This window comes from Xiphias gladius, chromosome 7 (genome assembly GCF_016859285.1).
Source record: "Xiphias gladius isolate SHS-SW01 ecotype Sanya breed wild chromosome 7, ASM1685928v1, whole genome shotgun sequence".
In the NCBI taxonomy this organism is placed as follows: Eukaryota; Metazoa; Chordata; class Actinopteri; order Istiophoriformes; family Xiphiidae; genus Xiphias; species Xiphias gladius.
The window spans coordinates 26,970,409-26,992,385 of record NC_053406.1 but is presented as its reverse complement, the minus strand read 5'-3'; the positions used below and the strand labels follow the sequence as shown (position 1 = coordinate 26,992,385).

Here is a 21,977-nt window from a genome sequence, read left to right as displayed (position 1 = left end):
TACTTCATGGTGTGATTTGGAATATGAAAAAAAGTGGCTTTCTAGTACAACGCCGCCACTAAGGCCTGACAAGTTACAGAATAAAATCAACAGCTTTCTGACAACACTGAACATTGTAAGGGCGGGATTTCTTGCAGGGCTGTTGTACAGGGTTCTTTCTCCTGGCTGAAGGGTTTGTTTGATCATTGATGAGCAATGATTGACTCATAGAGCAAGAGTTTGCTTGCACTGGAAATGCTGCATGGTTGCATCTTTCCAGACTTCTTTCTTTTATCTTGACTCATTTTCAAGTTTTTTTTTCTTCTGGTGACTAAACTAGACTAAAAAATTTTTTTTGACTAAGACAACTAAAATGTTGAGTTTTTGGTCGACTAAAAATTCACTAAAAATAAAAAGGATGATGTTGACAACATATGACAAAACTGCGGTGGGATCTTGTTGTGAGAACTAAGACTAAGACTTAAACTAAAATAACTGACAAAATTAACTCTACGCATCGAGATGTTGCAAACTGAGTGGATGAGTAAAAACGTTTCATGAGTAGAAACTCTGTCAGCCTCAAAGACAAAATGCTGAAGAACATGTTGCTCTCCACGCTGAGCATCAAGCTAGTTCCACACTGCTCAGTGGCTCCGGAGATTTCCCTCTTTGGCATCCCCACTCCTTCAGTGCATTTCTCCTGGCGTGCCTCCTTGCCACTGCACCAGATCTCCATTCGGGTCTTCCAGACATGGTGGTGAAGCCCTGGACACTTCTTGAGAAAGAGATGTGGGACTGTGCTTACCTGATTTGCACCACAGTCTATTATTAGTGCCCTGGAGGTGTTGGTCAATGTCCCCCTTTTTGGAACATCAGCTGCTGGCTGCACTTCTGCCCATGTAGGTCTTTTACGAATCCAGAGGGAGTTGGTGAAAAAGGCAGCTTGCTGTTCCCCTTTATCTTAAAATGTCACTCAGCTGTTTCTTGTGTCTGCAAAGTGAGCCCCCCTTTTCCTTTTTTCTGTCGTCCTGACCTGTCACCTCAGGCTACGCAGTTACTGCCTCATTTGCTGAATCTGCACGTTATGTTGGTCATGTGGATCTTCAGGCCAAGTTGGTTCTCGCAGGTCTTTCCACATACAGTACACAAGCGGCACTCATGTCATGTTTGCAAGGTTTATCATTCCGAGGTCTATCCAGAACAGCTCCAGCAAGCTGATAATGTGAGATTATATGTTCAGTTAACGGCAAAGTTTACTTGCTCGTGTAGTTTGTTTGACAAGGAAGGAGAGTCTGCGCCAAGTACTTGTGTAATTTGGCTAAATATTTGTTGTATCTTAGCAATTGTGACGTACGAGAACTGAGTAGAGTTTATCGTGATCCTCCTCCTTGTTCACATCCGTTTCACTGAGCTTATCCAGTAATTATATTATGTTTTGCCAAAGATTTGAAAATATTTAACTGGTTTAAAGTTGCACATGTTTTGCAAAATATGCAGCTGAGACGTCATAGACGTAGAACTCAGAGTGATAATGTGACCTAGATAACAAATACCCCAAATTTATAGTTTCATTTTCAAAGTCAATATAGGACTTTATTAGATAATACAAACCTCGGACTCATATGATAACGTTCTGTTCTCGTACTGTGAGTCGCTCTGAGCTGAAACTGCTTCTTTTCTTGTCGGACACCACCAGCAGCCATCTGACCTCATCTTCAAAGGACGCACTGATGTTATGGTACTTAATTAATGAGAGGAAAAAAATGAAAACTTTGTAGATGATCTATTGCTTCGTAATTTAAAAAATTAATTAATTAAATAATTAATTGATTTTTTTAATCAGAATTTAAAAAAAGGAAAGGAAAAGGGGGGTTTTCTTCTGCTTCCTTAATGAATATGATTGATGTCAGGTTTTTGTGCTCTGGGAAACAATGGCAGCTGCTTTCCCACTCTTTCCCACTACTCTATTACCATGACCGCATGGTGTCACAGAGGGGTGCTTTGGTTGGACACCTGCTCCAACGTCTCTGCCGTCTCACCAGTTGCATTGCAAACTATTGGGACATGGGCACCCCATCTTGGTGTGATTCACATTACAGCCCCTGTTATTTTGCAAAACCTCTCATGTTCGCAGACTCTAGATGTAGCACAACCCAATTTCTTGGTCTGTAGTTACGGACCCGCTCGCGCCCGACCTCGAGCGTTCCTTCCAATGTACCTTTCCAAAGCAATTGGTTTTGGTTCAGACTAACAGAAGATATGTTTCAACCTGCCAGCCTCTGAACACCATAGGCTGGCAGGTTTCTTCTTGTAGGCCCCGGCCCCTCAATGGGGCGCATGTAATAGAAGATGGGACGATCCCAGCGGTCTCACCTTGTAGAGCTTGTATTCAGTGCCTTCTATGAGACATTTCTGAATTCAGGATGTTTTTAGTAAAACCTCATGTCGCCTCCATTCTTTTTTTGGGCATCATTGATCTATTGTCTATAGATTATCTATGATTGTGGGACCACAGCAAGATGGACCCTGGATTTGATTCCATGAGCTTGCTGGATTTTTCTTTGTGGACTTTGAATGTCTGCGAGTTTTTTCCTTGGGGTGCTACGGTTTTCCTTAACTTGACTTGACTGAAATTGTGTAACGCGACTTTTGACTAATGTGAGAGTGAATGTGTAAGCCTTACAATAAGTAAGGTAAATATGGGCTGTAAGTCTATACATACGATAGACTGACAGACTCTCGTCCTACGTGTGCTGTGATAGGCCACTTCCCCCCACAACCCTGAGCTGGATAAATGGCTAAAGCTGATGGATGGATACATGAAACATGTATCTTTTATGGTATAGGAACCTTTCCTTCTTCTTTATATTTAGCATAAAAGCAGGTTTTCTACAAAGTTTTCTTTTTTGCTGACATAAATTCAGGACGAGTATCTTTCATAATGAGGTCACACTGCTGCTGTGGGTGTCCTCTATCTTCAACAGTGTAAAAGAAGTCAAAGCAGAGTTTCAGCTCAGTGCAGCAGTGGTTCATCTACGGCTTCACAGCTGCAAAGTACTTTTCTAAAGGTGCGTTCTTGTTGAAAGGATTGTGCTTTCTGTGGTGACCCACGCTGCATCTCTCTTTCATTCTTCTTAAAGAGACAATCTCTGGTCCAGATGTTAACAGAAGAAGGGCCCTGCAGGGTCGGAGTCTGCTGACACTGTCAAACTGATTAACAGATATTTTAACAGTCTGTGTTCCATCCATATGAAGTACAGCAAAACTCCAAACGGCCTCAAATCAAAAAATGGACTTAGAGACGTGCTTTGTGCTCTGGTACTCGTTTTAAATACTAATACAAATCAAAGGCCTAGAGCCTAGTAGCTGTTAATGCTGCTACTTTAATGAAAGTAAATAAGTACATTGGCCATAAAGGTTGTTTGTCCCTACCCTCTGATACAACCCATAGGAGCGTGTCCTGAATTAGCGCCCCTGTTCAAAGTCACTGATGACCACGAAATAAATAACCCTTAATGACGTGACGATGCTACGGTAAAGGTTTGGTTAGACTTAGGCACAAAAAGAACCTGGTTTGGTTCAGGGAGAGATCATGATTAAGGTTAAGGTTATAAAATGATCACGGCCGTGGTAAAAAGAAACAACACCACTTTGAAACAGGAAACGAAGGGCGACCTCCCGGGTTCAAGTCCAACGTTCTGTCGACACATCCACCCACCACAGCCTCCTAATGCCAACTTTGTCACTCTCTAACAACGTCCCATCGTAGTTACCACGGCCACTGGAGGGCACTGTCCCTTGAACATAAACATGTTGTTTTGGGGCATTTTCTGCAAACACTGATGTGGTCTCACACGGCCACTAGATGTCGCCGCACGATAAAACGTAACGATGGGTCGTAACGGACAGTCTCTTTTTACAACGCTACGGCCTTAGCGTTATAGTTACTCATCAAACTATCTAACAGTATATAAACTGGTTAAAATTGGATCCAACTAAACCATCTATAATAATCAACCAGCAAGATTAAAATGTTGTTTACATATTATTGTTCTCATAGATTTATTTGTGTTGTAATGTTCATATTATATATATATATATATATATATATAATTATATAACAGATAAAATTATACAGGATTATACAGGATAAAATTATACATATATATATATAATTTTTTGATATCCTCCATTTTATTCATTGTGTCATTTTGATCTGGATTACCAAAAAACAGCACTTTTAGATTTCCACATACATTACATCTTTGCACACTACCTACGGGTAACATACGGTACTATTTTTGGTTTATAACTTCGATATATTTGTCCTCTCTATATATTTTTTCTTATTCAAGGACTGTTCTTACTGACCTCTCTGGTGTGTTTTTTCTGCTGCTGTTATGCTACATTTCCCTCCTGGGGATCAATAAAATGTTTAATCTTATCTTAATTCATCAACAGTATAAATAATCATCCAATAAAGTAGCATTGTTGTCCTCGGAGATTACTTTACTTGGATTCGAGTCGAGGAAACTGGTCTATAATTATTATGTACTTTAGTTTTACCACTTAGACACTGTCTCAGTTACCTGTGTTGCACATGCTGCTCGATCGTTCCGGATAAGATAATACAAGATCTTTATTGAGCACTAATTCAAGGAACAGGCTGAAGAAGTAGAAACATCAAAAACTATTTCAAATCAAGTAACTGAAGAATGAACTAACTTGATATTGATGATATGACATTTTAAATTCTATGTACACTATATACATTATATTATCCCCTGCCATATGCGCGATTATCACATTTAAAAAATATCTGTGCAGAAATAATGTGTCTAGTGGTGCAGCTCCAAAGGCTTTGCTGAGGTAGTAAACAGCAGCTTCCCCTTAAGAGTCATACTCATGTAGTGACAGGGATGGATCAATGGTGTAATATACATAGTGTAATAAAATATAACTACGTACGTACAATGGTAAATTTGATTTCTCATTTTCTATTATTTACATTCAGCTCGTTTCTTGGTTTGACACAGGAAGTTGCACACTATTGTTTCTATAACATGTAGCTTTACCATTAGCATTGGGAAGCAAAACAGGCACGGATTTTGGTCAAATTCAGTCCATACACTGCAGGGTTGAAGAGCGGCTGGCATGTCAGCCAGTATAATGACAAGAAAATCCGCAACATGTTGGGGACACTCTTCATATTAAACCTGCTCTGTAATAATTCAAAGCTGGCCCCAACAGAAAAGTTGAGCAGCGAAGCAAGGTGAGGTGTGCAGGTACTGACGGCTTTTTGTCTGGTCTGTTTGGATCCAGAAAAACAGACTTTGAGTATCCTCATGTAAGTGAATACGATAAAAACTAAAGCACCAAAGAGTGTGGCAAAAGATGCAATGAGCCCATATATATTAACGACACGGGCATCGGAGCATGCAAGCTTGACAATAGAGTGGCTATCACAGTAAACCTTGTGAATGATGTTCCCGCACAGCTGCGAATGGGAATTCAAATACATTATGACAATACATGCAAGCAAAGGAAATATCCATGTTACAGCAATAAGTGAGGCAATCTTGCTATGTGTCATACGAGTGTTATATTGTAGAGGATAACATATAGCGAGGTATCTGTCATAAGACATGACGGCTAAGGTCAGAAATTCTACACCTCCATACATGTGTAAACAATAAACCTGCAGGAGACAAAAGGGAACCGAAACAGTGTGAATGTCAGAGAGGATCTGAAGCAGAAGGAATGGAAACAACCCTGTGCTACCATACAGTTCATTTACAAACAGGCTGCACAGAAACAGGTACATAGGTTCGTGTAGGCTTCTGTTCATGCAGATCACCACATTCAGCAAAATGTTTACGCTGACAATAAAAATGTACAAAGACAGGACAATCATGAAATATAAGTACTTAAAATTTCCAGGGTCAAAATAGCCAACAAGCGTGAAATTTGAAACCTGTGAAGAGTTCATCTTGATCATCTGTCTGGTTCACAAGTTTGTACAGGATGAAGGATTTCTAATTTCACATTTCACTGTAGAAATCAAACAACTTTAAATGTCAGATTGACCCTTTTTTTTTTTTTTCACAGACTCAACATACAAGCAGTATTCAGTTTACTTACAGTACAGAAATTAGGCGTCATAAAAACAGATGTGACACATTCTCCAAACTTACTATTCCCTTATTTAGAGTCAAAGTAATGCTGAGGTTAAAAATGACGGAACACAGCTGATGACATGTGAATTCTAACATTAATGTCTCCCTCCTAACTGAGAGCTTATCATCATCCTTCTTTAGGTTCACAACAATTCTACTGTGCACACAAAACAGTAATTATGCTACCATTCCTTATATATTTGTAAAAGTTTAACTAGCTTAAATTCTGACTTGTATGGCACAACTTTCAACTTAAACATAAAACCCACATGAACAGAAATCAGGGTAGTAATGCTAAGCAAATTGATTATCATGGAAATAGTTGTAAAAAAGATCCAGAAATGGTCACTTTGATGTTTGGTTAAAAATTGCAAAACAAAGTCTGTGACAATGTGTGAATCGGAGCATTCACCTGTCGTCCTGCTGTAGAGTCTAACTGCGAGTCCCTCCTAACTGAGCTGAAACTCTGCTTCGACTTCTTTTACACTGTTGAAGACAGAGGACACCCACAGCAGCAGTGTGACCTCATTATGAAAGATACTCGTCCTGAATTTATGTCAGCATAAAAGAAGACTTTGTAGTCTGCAGTTAGCAAAGGCTAACCCTAACCCCAAAGACACTTTAGAAAGCGCCTAATTTGAATACCTGTGTAAGACCGTGTTTCAGTCAATTGTGATCATTTCAGCCATCTATTTATCCATCCATTCATACCCATTTATCCAAGACAATCTATCACAGGACTGACATACAGTAGATTGCATTCACAATGGAATGTGGAATCAAAACTAAGACATTCTTGCTGAGGGGACAGTGACCAGGCCAGTGACTAGGAAAATCTAGTTGATGACCATGGAAGCATGGTGACAGCTAGGAAAGACTGCTGACAGTTTTGAGACATCTTCTGTAAGAAGGGTCTCAAAACCAGTTGCTTTGGAAAGGTTCCCTAATGGTTGGTCAAGAAAAGAGACGATGGTCGACCTATAGGACTGACTATTTATTTATTGACTAAGGAATAGGCTTGTGCAACGTCTAAAGTCTGCAAAGGTGGGAGTGTCTGGAAAAATGAAAAGGGTCTAACATTAGATCAAACGAGGATGCGGTGTCCATGTCCATGCACTTGATGAGGCGGTGGAGAACCTGCGACAGATGTCCAACCAAAGCACTCAGAACCTCCTGATATGTAAACACAGGGGCCAATAGTGAAAAAACTTGTAGACTGGTCGGTTTCTGTGGACAGAAGGAGAGGGACAGAAGTTCTTTAGGTTGGTATCACAAGAGACATAATAGCAAGGTCCACAATAATCTTGAACACGGGGACTTACAATTTTGGAAGAAGAGAATAGGTGACCCAAGGCTTCTGCACAAGCCATATGAACTGACGTTGGCTGAAAGACATTTATGGTGTGACTTGTCACAGATAAGGAAAGGTTTCTCCTGTCAAAGCTCCTCCGGACATAAAGATTAGGAGAGCTGAAGGCATCAAATAGGAGGTAGGGGAAGTACCCCTGCAGCAGCCTTAGGTTTAAGAAGAACTCAAGGTTAGAGACAACCTGATCCTCTGATGAACAAGTAATCCCTTTGGAAGTAGGTGTCTGACTTTCCAAAAAGACATTGGAAGATCTACCCCAGGGGCTAATGGCATTCCAAACAATGTTCACAAGTACTGTGAGAGGCAGGGGAACTGGCTCTGGAAACTGCAGAAGGTGGCATGGAGAAAGAAGATACCTTCAAGAGAGCTGGCTTGTTCAGAGGTTGTTTCATTATCTAAGATGAGGCATCTACCGACATAAAACACTTCAGAACCATCTCGCTGCTGATGTGAATCGAAAAATCTTCTTTGGAAACTTGCAGACCTATTTCCTGCAACATCTGCAAAGGCAGGTTCAGTACAGAAAGGTGAAGGTCGAGGAGTACAAGATTGCACTGAACAGGCGAGCATCATCTCAGCAAGCTTTGAGGATGCAAAGCAGAATCAGGGAGATCTGGATTTCATGTGGCTTATTACACAAGATGGTAATAATCTGAATTTCCCCTGAAGGCAACTTCATCCCTGACTTGCAGTGGCTGGAGAGGCCTCATCTTTTGATGAACCACCAACAGTCCTGTTCTCAGCAGCAATACAACTCCAGGTCAAGTCAGCGGAATACCTAAGATGTCACAAATGACACCTGTTAGGCTCCAATTAGAGTATTAATGGAGGACCTCACAATCACAGCAAGGTTAGTCTGTGAAGGCCGATGGAACTTCTAAGATTCAGTGGATTTCGAACTGGTGCAACCGCCCGCCTTCACTATGAATGCTGTAGCGGACCTATGAAAGTTTCTCACAGTACCATCCAAATCCAGATGCGTAGCTCAGTAGGTGGCAAGCAGTGAGAGTCAGGGTCATTTTAAGGTAGGTGGATAGGTCATCCTCTCTGTCAGCAAGAAGCTTGTGAGGATCCAGAGGAAGTGGAAAGGACCCAAATTCAGAGGAAGAATTCAAAGTATGGCTGAGAGCCCCGGAGAGGAGTGGGTTACCCAGCAACTCCAAACGTCTAGTGCCATACATAAGGAAGGACACCTTCTTGGACAAATGTGTTATTTGCTGACTATAAATGAAAAAAAGACAAGATCTTTTGTTGACCCCAGAGGGTAAATTCAAGTGTTACACAACCGACTGAATCTGTAGCAAACAGCTTGAAAAGGAATAGATAATATATAATAAAGAAATAAAAAATGGATAAAAAACTCAATGAAATGAGATTCCAAGGTGTGTGCCCTGTATACGGTACATTATACGAGCTAAGGTCTAATACATGATTGTGATTTGTGAAAATATCTGTGCAAATATACAGCATATTGTGCAGAAAACTGAATGTAGTTGTTCAAATCCTTGTTAAAGTAGTATACTGACCGGTGAACGGTCTCAGATACTAAAGTACAGATATGTATCTCTATGTATCATTTATGTAGTATACATAATGTAATATAATGTAAATATAGATATATAGATGTAACAGTATATTTGATTTCTTGTCTCCTAGTATACAATTTTTAATGTTGCAGCCATGGCTGATCAGTGTATATATAATATTTACTTTACTGATGATAAAATGTGGAATAATTTCCTTGTTACACAATATCCATGTCATGAAAAACTGGACTGTATCTAATAATAACTAACTGAGTCCCTGCGACTGTTTTGGATGAAGAAATATTGCATCGACACACGTTTTGATCGGCAACACTCAACTCGACAACTTCTCTATTGACATATTGTTTAATTAACATAATGAAACAGAAATAACCATCAAATTCTAGCCTATTTCCATGACTATAATAACAGTGGGATGACCCGCTGATCCCAGCACTGTGTGGCAATCAACGGATCCAATTAGCGCCACTGTGCGAGCAGCCTTCAGTGTTTTTCAGACTGTTGTAGAACCATGTCTCTCTTTTTCTTCCGGCTGTGGCAGTCCGTCATTTCTGTAGGCGTAAGGTGATCACAAGCAGCAGATGTCAATCTACACAATGCAACACACTCCCACTTCCAGTACAGACAAGGATTTAAAGGACAGACTAACAGAGTCAGAGCACTTCCTTGGTGCTGAAACTTATAAGCTCAAAATGTGTGGAGTTGTGTGTAGAGGCACCAAGAATGAATATTCTAGCAGCCCCTTACCGGGCTTTTAACTTTGGGTCTTGAAAAGTCTTTCTTTCATCAAGTGTCATGAGACATTTAAACACAGAGCTGATAGTCATTTAGTCAGAGTACACACTATTTTTTATATTTCTCAATAACCCACTGCAGGCGTTCAGCGACCATTAGAGATGTTCTGTTACTGAACCGGTTTGCTGTGCTACATGTGCAACTATCGACTCCTCGGCTCTCGTTTTTACCAGACTGGAAAGCTCAGACTGAACCGTTGATGTCGGTCCAGATGAGTTTGCTGTTTATTTTTACTTTGTTGCTGACCTGTTACAGAATGAGTTGCTTAATGTCTATCGTGTTTACTGACTTTCTAAAACCTCCTCTTAAAACTATGATGCACCAACACATCTGGTTGTGTGAGAGCTATAAAATATTGTTCCCACTCATTATCTTTTGCACAAGCTAACAAAAACCATCTGTCAGCAGCTGGAGTGCATGGTTATAAAATGACAGGGGAGAGGACCTGTCCCCAGAAACACATAACCTCACTAAGGTTCAAACGTTCAGGTCTTCTTGATTTGCCTCACTGTTGTGGTTGTACCCCTAAGGCCCGGAAGAAAGGAATGAAAACTTAAGGCATTAGCAAACTGTTTATTGGATAGAAGTTGTTTCTTTCAAAACAAATAAGGAATCATCATCCATCAACCACATGTGTGTCCTGCTAATTAACAGTGACTCTTGTTTTCCCCTTGACTATGTAATATATACAAGTTACTTTTCAATCTGACACAAAAACTGTTGTATATCATAATCATTACTACTATGACGTTATGTCAAACTTAAATGTTCCCAGGATTTACAGAAGCTTAACAGTTTCAATAGTACACAGCATGTGATTTTACATTATTCTCCATCCTATGAAAAATGAACAGATAGTGTTTATAAAGCACAGCAAAAATTCAAATTAGCTCAACTCTGGAATGAGCCTTCGAAGGTCTACGTTTAAGCAAAAATCAGATGTCTACAAATGATACGGACACTCGACATATTCAGGCCATATAGTAATGGGTTGAAGAGCGGCTGGCAGGTGAGCCAATATAGGGATAAAAATATTCGTAACATACTGGGGATATTGTTCATATTAAATCTGCTCTGGACTATTTCAAAGAAAGCCCCAAAGGAGAAGTTGAGCAGAGAAGCAAGGTGAGGTGTGCAGGTACTGACGGCTTTTTGTCTGGTCCGCTTGGAACCAGAAAAACAAACTTTGAGAATCCTCATGTAAGTGTACAGGATTAGTGTTACAGGACATCCGACCGTGAGAGACGTGCCAATGAGTCCGTAGATGTTATTCACTCTGGTGTCAGAACAGGCCAGTTTGACAATATAATAGTTGTCACAGTAAACTTTGTCAATAATGTTCCCACACAGCTGTAACGGGGCACTCAGTGATATTGGAACAAAACATAAAACAGAAGCATATAACCATGTTAGAGCAATGAGTATTGTAATCTTGTTATGTGTCATACGTGTGTTATATTGTAGAGGATAACATATAGCGAGGTATCTGTCATAAGACATGATGGATAAGCTGAAAAATTCTACACAAACGTAAGAGTACAAACAGAAAATCTGCAGGAAACAAAGTGAAGTAGAAACAGTGTGAATGTCAGAGAGGATCTGAAGCAGAAGGAATGGAAACAACCCTGTGCTACCATACAGTTCATTTACAAACAGGCTGCACAGAAACAGGTACATAGGTTCGTGTAGGCTTCTGTTCATGCAGATCACCGCAATCAGCAAAACGTTGGCACAAACAATTAGAATATATAACAGCATAACAATAATGAACAAAAAGTATTTAAAAAGCCCAGTGTCAAAGTAGGCACCAAGTGTGAAATATGAAACACGAGTAGAGTTGATCATGATCCCTCTCACATAAACAGGATTCAAACTTACCATGACAGTCAATGTAATGCTTAGATCAAAAATAACAAAGTCACAGTTAGTTTATGACACTGTGTGAAGCCCAGCATTTACCTGTTGCAGTGAGACTGAGAGTGTCTCCTAACTGAGCTGAAACTCGGCTTCTGCTTCTTTTAACTTTTTCAAGCCAGGAGACGCCCACAACAGCAGACTGACCTCATTATGAAAGGAACAACTACCTGACTCTAGTTTCTAACGTTGAGGAGGGAAAAAAAAAAAAAACTTTGTAAATGAACCTACTGTTTGCAATTTTTAAAAGAAGGCTTATAAAAAACAAAATTTTCTCCTTCTTTACTTTAAAGTAACATGCAGCTTATTAATTTTTAACTCACCAATTTTTACTATAGAGAGTCCATACAGACATTTATCAGAGATCAGTTGGTTTAAAGAGAAAACCAGCTTTCACTCAGTAAATAACAAGGTGGATATCAAGTTGTAAAACAAAGGATGATTAAAGAAGATGAAGAAAACGTCCTCGCCAGGTTGACTGATTTGACTGGAAAAAGGGTCTTCTCTTTTAGACTATCAAAGGTGCCGGAGACAGGTGGTAGGGCCATTGCACAGTTCAAAAGAAATTCCCCTGAACTTCAAAGTTGGGGTTGTTTGGAACTGACTGTAAAGGTGCTGGAATGAGACATCACCTCCAACCCTGAGACCATGGTACTCTGCTCGCTCTAGTTTGGGATTGAGTTGCTGCCCCAAGTGAAAGCACTGCAGTCAGCCAAAAAGAGTCTCCTTCATAAAGGTGTCTGGGCTAAGGCTTAGAGACAGGGTAAGCATCCAAACAATCTGAAGGGACCTCATAGTTGGGGCATCTGATAAGGATGCCTCCTGAACGCCCACCTCTGGAGGTGGGCACAACCAACTGGGAGTGGACCCCAGGGCAAACCCAGAGAATGTTGGAGGGATTTAATTTCCCATCCGGCAGGGGAAAAACTTTGCTGGAGGATGTGGCTGAGGAGGAAGATGTCTGGGCTACCGTGCTTAGCCTGCTGCCACCGCAACCCTGACCTGGATAAGCAGTAAAAAAAAAAAAGGAAGGATGCCAGAGCCATTTCCAAAAGGGTCTTGCCTCCTTCGCTAATGCTACCTGGCAATTTTCACTGAGTCGGTCAAGGGAGCTAGAAGTAGAGTTCTTCCTGGTGACAGTCTTTAGACAATGATAGTCTGTGCAGAACAGCAGGATGGGGGGGCTGCTGGGGATCCTCGGAAGGCTTGACTCACCAGTACAAGAAACAACCCAGGGTCTGACCAGAGAGATAAGGGCCTCCATCTCAAATGAGGTCTTGGCTTCACTTGGGTCAGGTACAATTCTGATGGCACCCTCTATTTGGAAAGATTGTGACTGATCTTTAAGTGGTTTTGAGGATCAAGGGAGTTATGTAACCTTGCCAACATGGTAGGTACTCACAGCCCCACCAACCACCAACTAACACTGGCCCAGTTACTAGTAAGTGCGAACCGCTGAAGAAAGACACCATTTATGAATGACTGTTGTTTGGGAGTGGCTTCCTTCATTCCCCCTTTATTACATCAGTCTTTACCGTTCAAACACTGCAGAGGTAGAGACTCAGCAGTCTTCTTCCACCTATGGACAAGGTACATTTCATTAAGGACACAGTTTCAAATATAGATGACATGGAAAGAAAACAAGATGCTTACTTAAATCTTTAATCACAATTATTTATCTTTTGGTTCCCATCAAATAGACTGGTTTGACTCATCACTGAGTAATAACAACGTGGTATATTTCTAAGGACAAACTTAAGAAAAGGAGAATGTTACTTCTGTTTCTTGAAATCAATTATTGAACCAGCCACTTCCTGTCAACTATTTTATGACCCAAACATAACAATTTATACAAGTAATTTCTGTAAATAGAGGAAATGGGAAATACATTTTCGCACTATAACTGCCTCTTATTGAACTAACTACACAAGTTTCTATCCCACAACTTAAATATCTTTATTATATTACATTACAGAACTGTGTATCCTTTTTTGATAAAACATCGTTATTTTGTGTTTCTAAACTGTTTATGGGGTTGGCATAGATGGATATTTTGTGATCATTAGCGTTATGATTTTAGTTTTAATTTACTGCTGTTATTTCAGCTCACATTGTCCTTATTATCTCATCCGTTTTGTGAACCTTGATTGGGTAATGGAATCCTATTGGGCCATGTTCAAAGCCTCCATTGACGTGCACGTGGCTGTTAGGGGTTGTGGTCGGAAGGTCCTCTGTACCTGTTGTAGCGCCAACCTGAGAACCCACTGGTGGACGCCGGTGGCGAGGGAAGCCGTCAAGCTGACAAAGGAAGCCTCTCAGGCCTGGGCCAGGGGTCTTCTGAAGCAGCAGATAGGTCCCGTAATGCCAGAAGGGCTGCAGCTGCAATGGTCATGGATGCAAAAACCCAGGTGTGCGAGTAGTTCGGGGGGGAGGGGGCATGGGGAAGGACTATCGTGTGGCCTCAAGGAGGTTCTGGCAAACCATCCGGCGTCTCAGAAAGGGAAAGCAGGGCTTAGCCCAGGCTGTTTTCAGCGAGAGAGGAGAACTGCTGACGACTCGAACTGGGGATATCATCGGGCGGACGAGGGAACACAAGTGTGCTCGAAGTATCAGGGTATCAAACTTCTCAGCCTCTGGGGGAAAGCTTATGCCAGGGTGCTGGAAAGGAGGCTCCAACCAATCTTCAAACCTCAAATTCAGGAGCAGCAATGCAGATTCCGTCCTGGCCCTGATTCAGTGGAAAAACTCTTTACCCTTACACGGATACTTGAGGGGTCATGGGAGTTTGGCCATCAAGTCTACATGTGAATTGTCCCTCGGAGGATCCCTCGGGGTTCTGCCCCAAGTGAAGGAGTTTAAGTATCTCGGGGTAGGATGGAACGGGAGATTGACAGGTGGAAAAGGGATGGATGGATGGATGGATAGAGAAAGATGGTGGTTTTGGTTCAATGTAAATAAACAGCTTGTGTCTGAAGTCACTGTGAACCTTTTCTGTATTTAAAACCGGACCAGGATTTTTCCTGAACCTTAACGAGGTGCTGTGAGAGTCTAACCAGAACCATAAACCAGTTTAATGATGCTGGAGTCACTACAAGTGCATGTTGTGCTGCAACTTCCGATTATTTGGTGGAAAACAAACACGTTGTCTGCGAACAATTGTTCTGATACATTTAGTATCAGTGTATTTGTGACTTGTCAAATACGTTAATTAACAAAATACAGTTTCCTCATCATGTTCATAGAAAACGTCATCAGGTCAGTGACGTTTCCTTCAAAACGTATTTGCTGTTAAATTAGTTGGATATAAACATAGTTTCTAGCAGACAGGGCGGTGAGGTCAGTCTGCTGCTGTGGGCGTCTCCTGGCTTGAAAAAGTTAAAAGAAGCAGAGGCGAGTTTCAGCTCAGTTAGGAGACACTCTCAGTCTCACTGCAACAGGTAAATGTAGGGATCCGCACCAGTCATAAATTGTGTTGTTGTTCAGACCTATTCGTTAGATCGACCTTCACAGTGGGCGTGGTGAGTTTGGGGAATTTGCCGCATTTATTTTTCTGTGTTCATTTACTCTAAGCAGACAGTAAACTGTTATGTGCTAATGCAGCTGGTCTAACATAAGAAAAAAAAAAAAAAAAAAAAGAAATTTAAGACAATTTAAACTTTGGTGAGAAATCATAATGTTCCACACTGTCATAGTTTCATGTATTCTGTGTATCATCTCGTTCCAGCTTTTCATTGAAGCTGTATGTTTACAGTGACGGAAAAATTCAAAACACCCACTCCACCAACTGGAAATTTGTTAGATGTCTTGTTCATCCCTTTATGAAAATTTAGCCATAATCAATTTGACATATTTGTGATACAGTTTTAAAAAAGTTTACTGTAGGTTTGATCAAAATTTGACTGTAAAACCTGAGTTTATTTTGACTGTACAACTTGTGGATCTGTGGGTTTGAAGAATTTTAATCCCAGTATGTGAAGTAATTATTACAACTGTTTTATTCCTGCGCAAAGCAAGATCATGATCAACTCTACTCGTGTTTCATTTTTCACACTTGGTGCCTACTTTGACACTGGGCTTTTTAAATACTTTTTGTTCATTATTGTTATGTTGTTATATATTCTAATTGTTTGTGCCAACGTTTTGCTGATTGTGGTGATCTGCGTGAACAGAAGCCTACACGAACCTATGTACCTGTTTCTGTGCAGCCTGTTTGTAAATGAACTGTATGGTAGCACAGGGTTGTTTCCATTCCTTCTGCTTCAGATTCTCTCTGACATTCACACTGTTTCTGTTCCCTTTTGTTTCCTGCAGATTTTATCTGTGTATACATATGCGAGTATACAATTTACTAATTTAGCCGTCATGTCTTATGACAGATACCTCGCTATATGTTGTCCTCTACAGTATAACACACGTATGACACATAACAAGGTTGCCATGCTTATTACTGTAACATGGTTATATCCATTTCTTGCGATTTTAATTTTGATATTTTTGACTGCCCCGTTACAGCTGTGTGGGAACATCATTTACAAAGTTTACTGTGACAACTACTCCATCGTTAAACTGGCCTGTTCTGACACAACAGTCAATAACGTTTATGGAATATTTTACTCTTTTGCAACAGTTTTTCTTGTATTTTTAATCCTGTACACTTATATGAGGATTCTCAAAGTTTGTTTTTCTGGTTCCAAGCGGACCAGACAAAAAGCCGTCAGTACCTGCACACCTCACCTTGCTTCTCTGCTCAACTTCTCTTGCGGGTGTTTCTTTGAGATTGTACAGAATAGATTTGATATGAAACATGTACCTAATATGTTGAGCATTTTTTTGTCATTATACTGGCTGACATGCCAGCCGCTCTTCAATCCTGTAATGTATGGACTGAATTTCACCAAAATCCGCATCACATGTACAAGTGTTATCTTTGGTAAAATGTAAGCTTTCACACTCTGCCTGAAACAAACCTTTTCCAGTTAATATTTACTTCATGTTTTATGTACTTTATCTAACACTGTGGGTCAATTTTTCCATTTATTAAGTGTCCTCCCTGGTCCAGCTGACAACTCTGTAAAGACAACTTCTCTTACATGTCTGTCCATCCTGGAAGAAACATCCAGTGTCTCCCAGCTATCTCCTGCTGCCCCCACAGCAGAGGGATGTAGTTGGGATCTGAAGACACTTGTTTCCTCTGGGGGACTGCTCAAAGTCCAGAGGAAGAAACACATGACACTGGGAAATTGGGACATATCACCGTCCTGTTGGACAGAGAAAATCCAGACGCATTTGAAAGGAACATCATCTGACAGACACCATGTTCACCCGTATCATATCCAGAGAGTCAGGTGTGAAGCTATGAGAAAATGTGCAGGATTTCAACCTCCCTCTTTTGTTATTCCTCACACAGCAACCTCTGAAAATGTGTGGCTGTCATACCCGTGAATTCTGTGTCCTGACAATCATCCCCACTAGACCCTCACTGGGGGCGGCATCCCTCCGATTTCTGGGGTAAGACATTTGGGGAAATGACCCCATTGAGCCAGGTCAAAAGACCCCTCCCTCCCAGTTGGACCTGTCAAAAAAGGAGAAACAAACAGATGACAGTGCCCTCACTGGACAGACATCACCCTTCTCAGATGGACCTTTCGCACCCTAGTGTAAGAGGATGATGCTACTGGCAACACAGGTGAGGGACATTAGGCCCCTGAATTACAACCAGATGAAAGTGCAACCACCAGAGAAGGGCATTCGGATGCCTGCCTGGACTGCAAGTCCTTAAACCCCAGGAGGAGGAAGCAGGTCATATTCAGGTGTATGCGCCCTCGCAGGACACCATCCTCCTCAGATGGATCCATCCCACTCCATTTTAAGATAACTGCAATGCCACCGCAGGTAGGGGAAGCTATGCAGGCGCAAACACGAGGGCACTTCATTCAATTGGCTGAAAATTTGTCTTGGACTTTGAGCTGAGGACAAACGTCTCAGGAACACGTGTGTTTCTGATTCCACGCGACGTCAATCTGCATCCACTTTGGTGATTTTACCAACAAGAGAAAAGTAAATACACGGAGCAAACGCACTACAATAACCCGTTGAGGCTTAAAATGTAAATGAATCATATTAATTAATCAGTCCCAGCCAGTAAATGTCAGAATTTTTAAAGAAATGAACCTGTGAGTAAACTAGGAACGTCTGTAAATCCATCTGCATTGATCTATAAATGAATAAGAAGAATTCTGACAGTATCTGTCCACAGCTGCTTTATTCTTTATGAAAAGCTTCTCCTCCAGTTCATCAAATCCCTGATCACATGTTGATGAATCTGCAGCCTCTGATTGGAGAAGTGTCGCCTCAGAGCGCAGCGACGTCTCTGTCCACTTTAACTTTATTAGATCACAAAGTAACGCCATACAACACTACACACATCAGACTAGTCCATTATGACTCGGTATTCTCTTCTGTTGTATTCTGAAAAGATGATAAGTTGGTTATCCTCTTTTCACAGTCCAACCATAGAGAGGGGACGACACAACAAGTCCTGCTAACAACAGAGGAAAGAGTCTGTGGACACTACATGATAGGGTGGGTAGAGACAGAGATGCACTTCCTCTTACAAACATACTCTTGTCAAATATAATATTATCCAAGTGGAATACTTTAAGATATTATATATTTTAATCCCAAACTTCACAGAGCTGACGGCATGAAAAGCAACAGATTCTATTAGGAGAGAGACATCGGCAGACTTAGCTGCACAATACAGACTGGTGACAAATAAAAGGAAAAACCTGAATAAATGAGTGGAGAAACATAGAGAATGCCGATGCTTCTGCACAGGTGCACTGCAACATCCCGTCACGCTCCGGGGCAGGTAGAAAAATGCTGAGCAGGCCCAGTTGATCCTGATTCTGTATCAAGAGGAAAGGATCTGAGTGACCCCGTCAGCGGGTTCAGCTTCAGTCGCAAAGACTGCTCAACTGGCCGGTGTTTCAGTAGGAACAGTGACTAAAGCGACATCTGCACTTGATGTCACTTTTCGAGGACCGTGATGCTCGAGCATTGGTGTGATATGTGAGGAAAAACAGAAGAGCAAATCTTCCTCCGGTGAATGAGGATGTCAATGCAGGACGTGATCAGACCGTGTCAGGAAGAACCGTCAGTTGACAGCTACATGGAGAGGGCTGCAGTGCATGAACCCTCCTTACAAAGATGAATTCACTTTTGAGAGTTCTGTGGCGCAAAGACCACAGGCACTGGTCTACAGAGGTGTGGAAAAAAGTGATATGGTCAGATGACTCATCCTTCACCATATTCTCCACAAGGGGGCGAGTGCACGTGTGGCGTTACACCAGGAGAACGGTACAGGCCTGAATGCTGGACCCCTAAGGGAGGGGGTCTGGTGAATTGAGTTGGGTTTTGAGTTAAGTTTTATTGTTAGTCTCCAGCAGGGCTAGTTCAAGCTACTACTACAAGCTAACGTTATTGCTATTTGTCCACAGGTGGAGGGGAGAGTCAGTTTTATTCATTCTCTGACCTTCCACTGCCAAGGAGTTAATTATCACATTATTGACAGAATGCACTGTGACAACTACTCTGCTTGCTATGACACTAGAGTCAAGGACCTCTATGGACCCATTTACATTTTCACTGTATGAATTGGTCTCACAGTACTAAACCTTCACACTTACACGTTGTCTCTTAAAGTTTGTTTGACTGGTTCTAAAGAGACCGGACAACAAGCCTTCAGTACCTGCACACCCCGCCTTCCGTCTGTGCTCAGTTTTTCTTTCGGTTGTTTGTTTGAAGTATTACAAAGCAGATTTAATATGAGCAGCGTACCAGTTAGGTCGGCCGTCAACACCTGTAGCGTATGGACTGAATTTGACCACATTACGCATTGCATGTAAATGTCTTCTCCTCCGTACCGATGTAAGTTATTAATATTTAAAGTCATGTAGTTTGTTTTCTCAGCTTCAATCGCATGTTTCAAATCTGAAAAGCTGATGCTTTGACAATAGCATGTACGTGTAATGTGGATAACGAATGTGAAATTAAGCTTTAAAATAAATATCTACCTACAGTTGGTTTGAATCTGTGAATATTTGAATGACAAATTGTAAAGTTCGTATAACAGAGGAGATGCAATTTAATTCACGGAGGATGAAAATAAATAACACTCAGAATTAGGAACGATAAAAACATACATAACATAAAATAGCGCATTATATTTATTTACAAAGCACAACTTTCAAGACCCAGGCCACAGAGTTTTTCACACAAGGCAGCACATTAAAATTATACAAAGAAATTCTACAATCGAATACAAATCTAATTGAATGGGAAACTTTGAGGGAACAAAAGATATGAAATGGACTAGATGAATATGTAAAACCAATTTATGATATTATAAGAAATATACATACATTTCAAGTAAATGAAACTTCTAAAATCCAGTAAAAGCTTGTTTACAGGCCTTTTAGTTGGTCATAGTCTTTAAACTTACAGAGAAACAAGGTCCTGTCCTGATTAAAAACAATACTTTGCTAAGCTTCTCTATTTCTGTAAGATGAAAAAATGTGAAGTCGCTGCTTTGTAGCTTCAAGGGATAAAGGAGTGGTACACTGTGATGATTATATATATTACTGAATATACACACATACAAACTGTTGTGGAAGATTATCTACAAAAGACTCTGAACACAGTTAAACACACCAAGACACTGAGGGTTAAAGTGAAATATATAGTAAGTTACAGGCATAGCTTGGCTTATTGCCATTTATGGTGAGGCGACAGGCTGCCCCAGATGTTTGCCCCCCCTGGACTCAGAAACCTCTGTCAGGGGGCCACTTAGAGAGAGACTTGAAACATCTGTAGGAGCATCACCAGAAGCAAATAAATGATAAACCGACTGTTCTTTCACAATGCATTTATACATATACAGTACATAACATTCGTTTGTCCAAAGTGACTCCAATTTTTTCCATGAACACAATGTGTCTTGTTCTAGCAAATGCTGACCAGGGGCCACGGACCTCCGACCAACCCTACATCAGTTGCCAACCGGATCTACCACCTGAGCTACAGAATAATTCAAAAGATGCTCTAATCACACGAGAAATTCTACATATGGTGGTTTGTAATGCAGGGATTAACGCTACACTACACTGCACCTTGTATTTTCTGATGCTTTTAAAGGTTTTTGTGAGTTAATAATATTTTCAAGGATCACTTTACGATCTCACAAAAGTATTTTTCATCTGTGTGTCAGACTGTTTATTTAGAGATGGAATTACACGTGTGATTCAAGTCTTTCAAATATAAATCATCTAAAATCAAGTACCAGGGTCTTTACACGAGCCTAAGTACAGTACAAGTAAATGTACCTTATGATGCCTCAGCTCCTTTTATGACAATGTACACACTTCTCACACTTCATCTTAATGAGTGTTTCTAACGCCAGATTATGATTCAGAGTAGCACAGGCGGTATCAAAATGTACAATGGGCCGGCTTTTTTAAAGAATCTCTGGGTCCTGTTCACGAGGCAGGGTAGGATGGAACGTCAGAAAGAGAGGCAGATCTGCGCAACATCGACGCTGAAGCGGACGTTGTATCGGACCGTTGTGCTGAAGAGGGAGCAGAGCCAAAAAGCAAAGCTTCCGATTTACCAGTCGATCTACGCTCCGACCCTCACCGATGGCGATGAGCCAAAGGATGAGATCAAGGATACAAGTGGCTGAAATTAGTTTTTCCCCGGGGGTTGGCTCGACTCAGCCTTAGAGATAGGGTATGGAGCTCTGACATCCACGAGAGACCCCGGGGTAGAACTCGAATACGCTATAAATCTCATCCGGTTGGGGAACGCTTCGAGAAGCCCCCATCAGGAGCTGGAAAACGTTTCTGGGTAGAGGGAAGTCTGGGCTGCCTCGCTTAACCTGTTCCCACCACGACCTGAATCCGGATAAGTGGCAGAAAATGGATGGATGGATGAAAACATGAGTTGACCAGTGAAAGACAAATTTAATTTCCACCCTAAACAAAGAACACAGAACACTTTAAGCTTGCGTCAAACAATTCATATGTCTTCAGAGAAGTTGCTTAACTTAGAGTTATTCATCATAGTTACAGTGAGGTGAAAATTCTTATTGTGGATCTCCCAAAACTGACCACAAAGAGAGACATTTGTGCGCACTTTGCT

General features: G+C 41.1%; 3 protein-coding genes across 3 annotated transcripts; 1 reads left to right on the top strand and 2 right to left on the bottom strand.

The window, feature by feature from the left end:
- Positions 1-4,219: 4,219 nt before the first annotated feature.
- LOC120792257 (olfactory receptor 11A1-like) lies at positions 4,220-5,977 on the bottom strand. Its single transcript, XM_040131330.1, has 2 exons — positions 5,081-5,977; positions 4,220-4,255 (listed from the first exon to the last, which is right to left on the bottom strand). Exons 1-2 carry the CDS (start codon positions 5,975-5,977, stop codon positions 4,220-4,222), a joined length of 933 nt encoding a protein of 310 aa, XP_039987264.1.
- A 4,746-nt stretch (positions 5,978-10,723) lies between these two features.
- LOC120792274 (olfactory receptor 11A1-like) lies at positions 10,724-11,711 on the bottom strand. The gene has a single exon (XM_040131350.1). The coding sequence runs from the start codon at positions 11,709-11,711 to the stop codon at positions 10,791-10,793; it is 921 nt and encodes a 306-aa protein (XP_039987284.1). The 3' UTR covers positions 10,724-10,790.
- A 4,077-nt stretch (positions 11,712-15,788) lies between these two features.
- On the top strand, positions 15,789-16,721 carry LOC120792014 (olfactory receptor 142-like). The gene has a single exon (XM_040130992.1). It carries the CDS (start codon positions 15,798-15,800, stop codon positions 16,719-16,721), a length of 924 nt encoding a protein of 307 aa, XP_039986926.1. The 5' UTR covers positions 15,789-15,797.
- Positions 16,722-21,977: the final 5,256 nt, after the last annotated feature.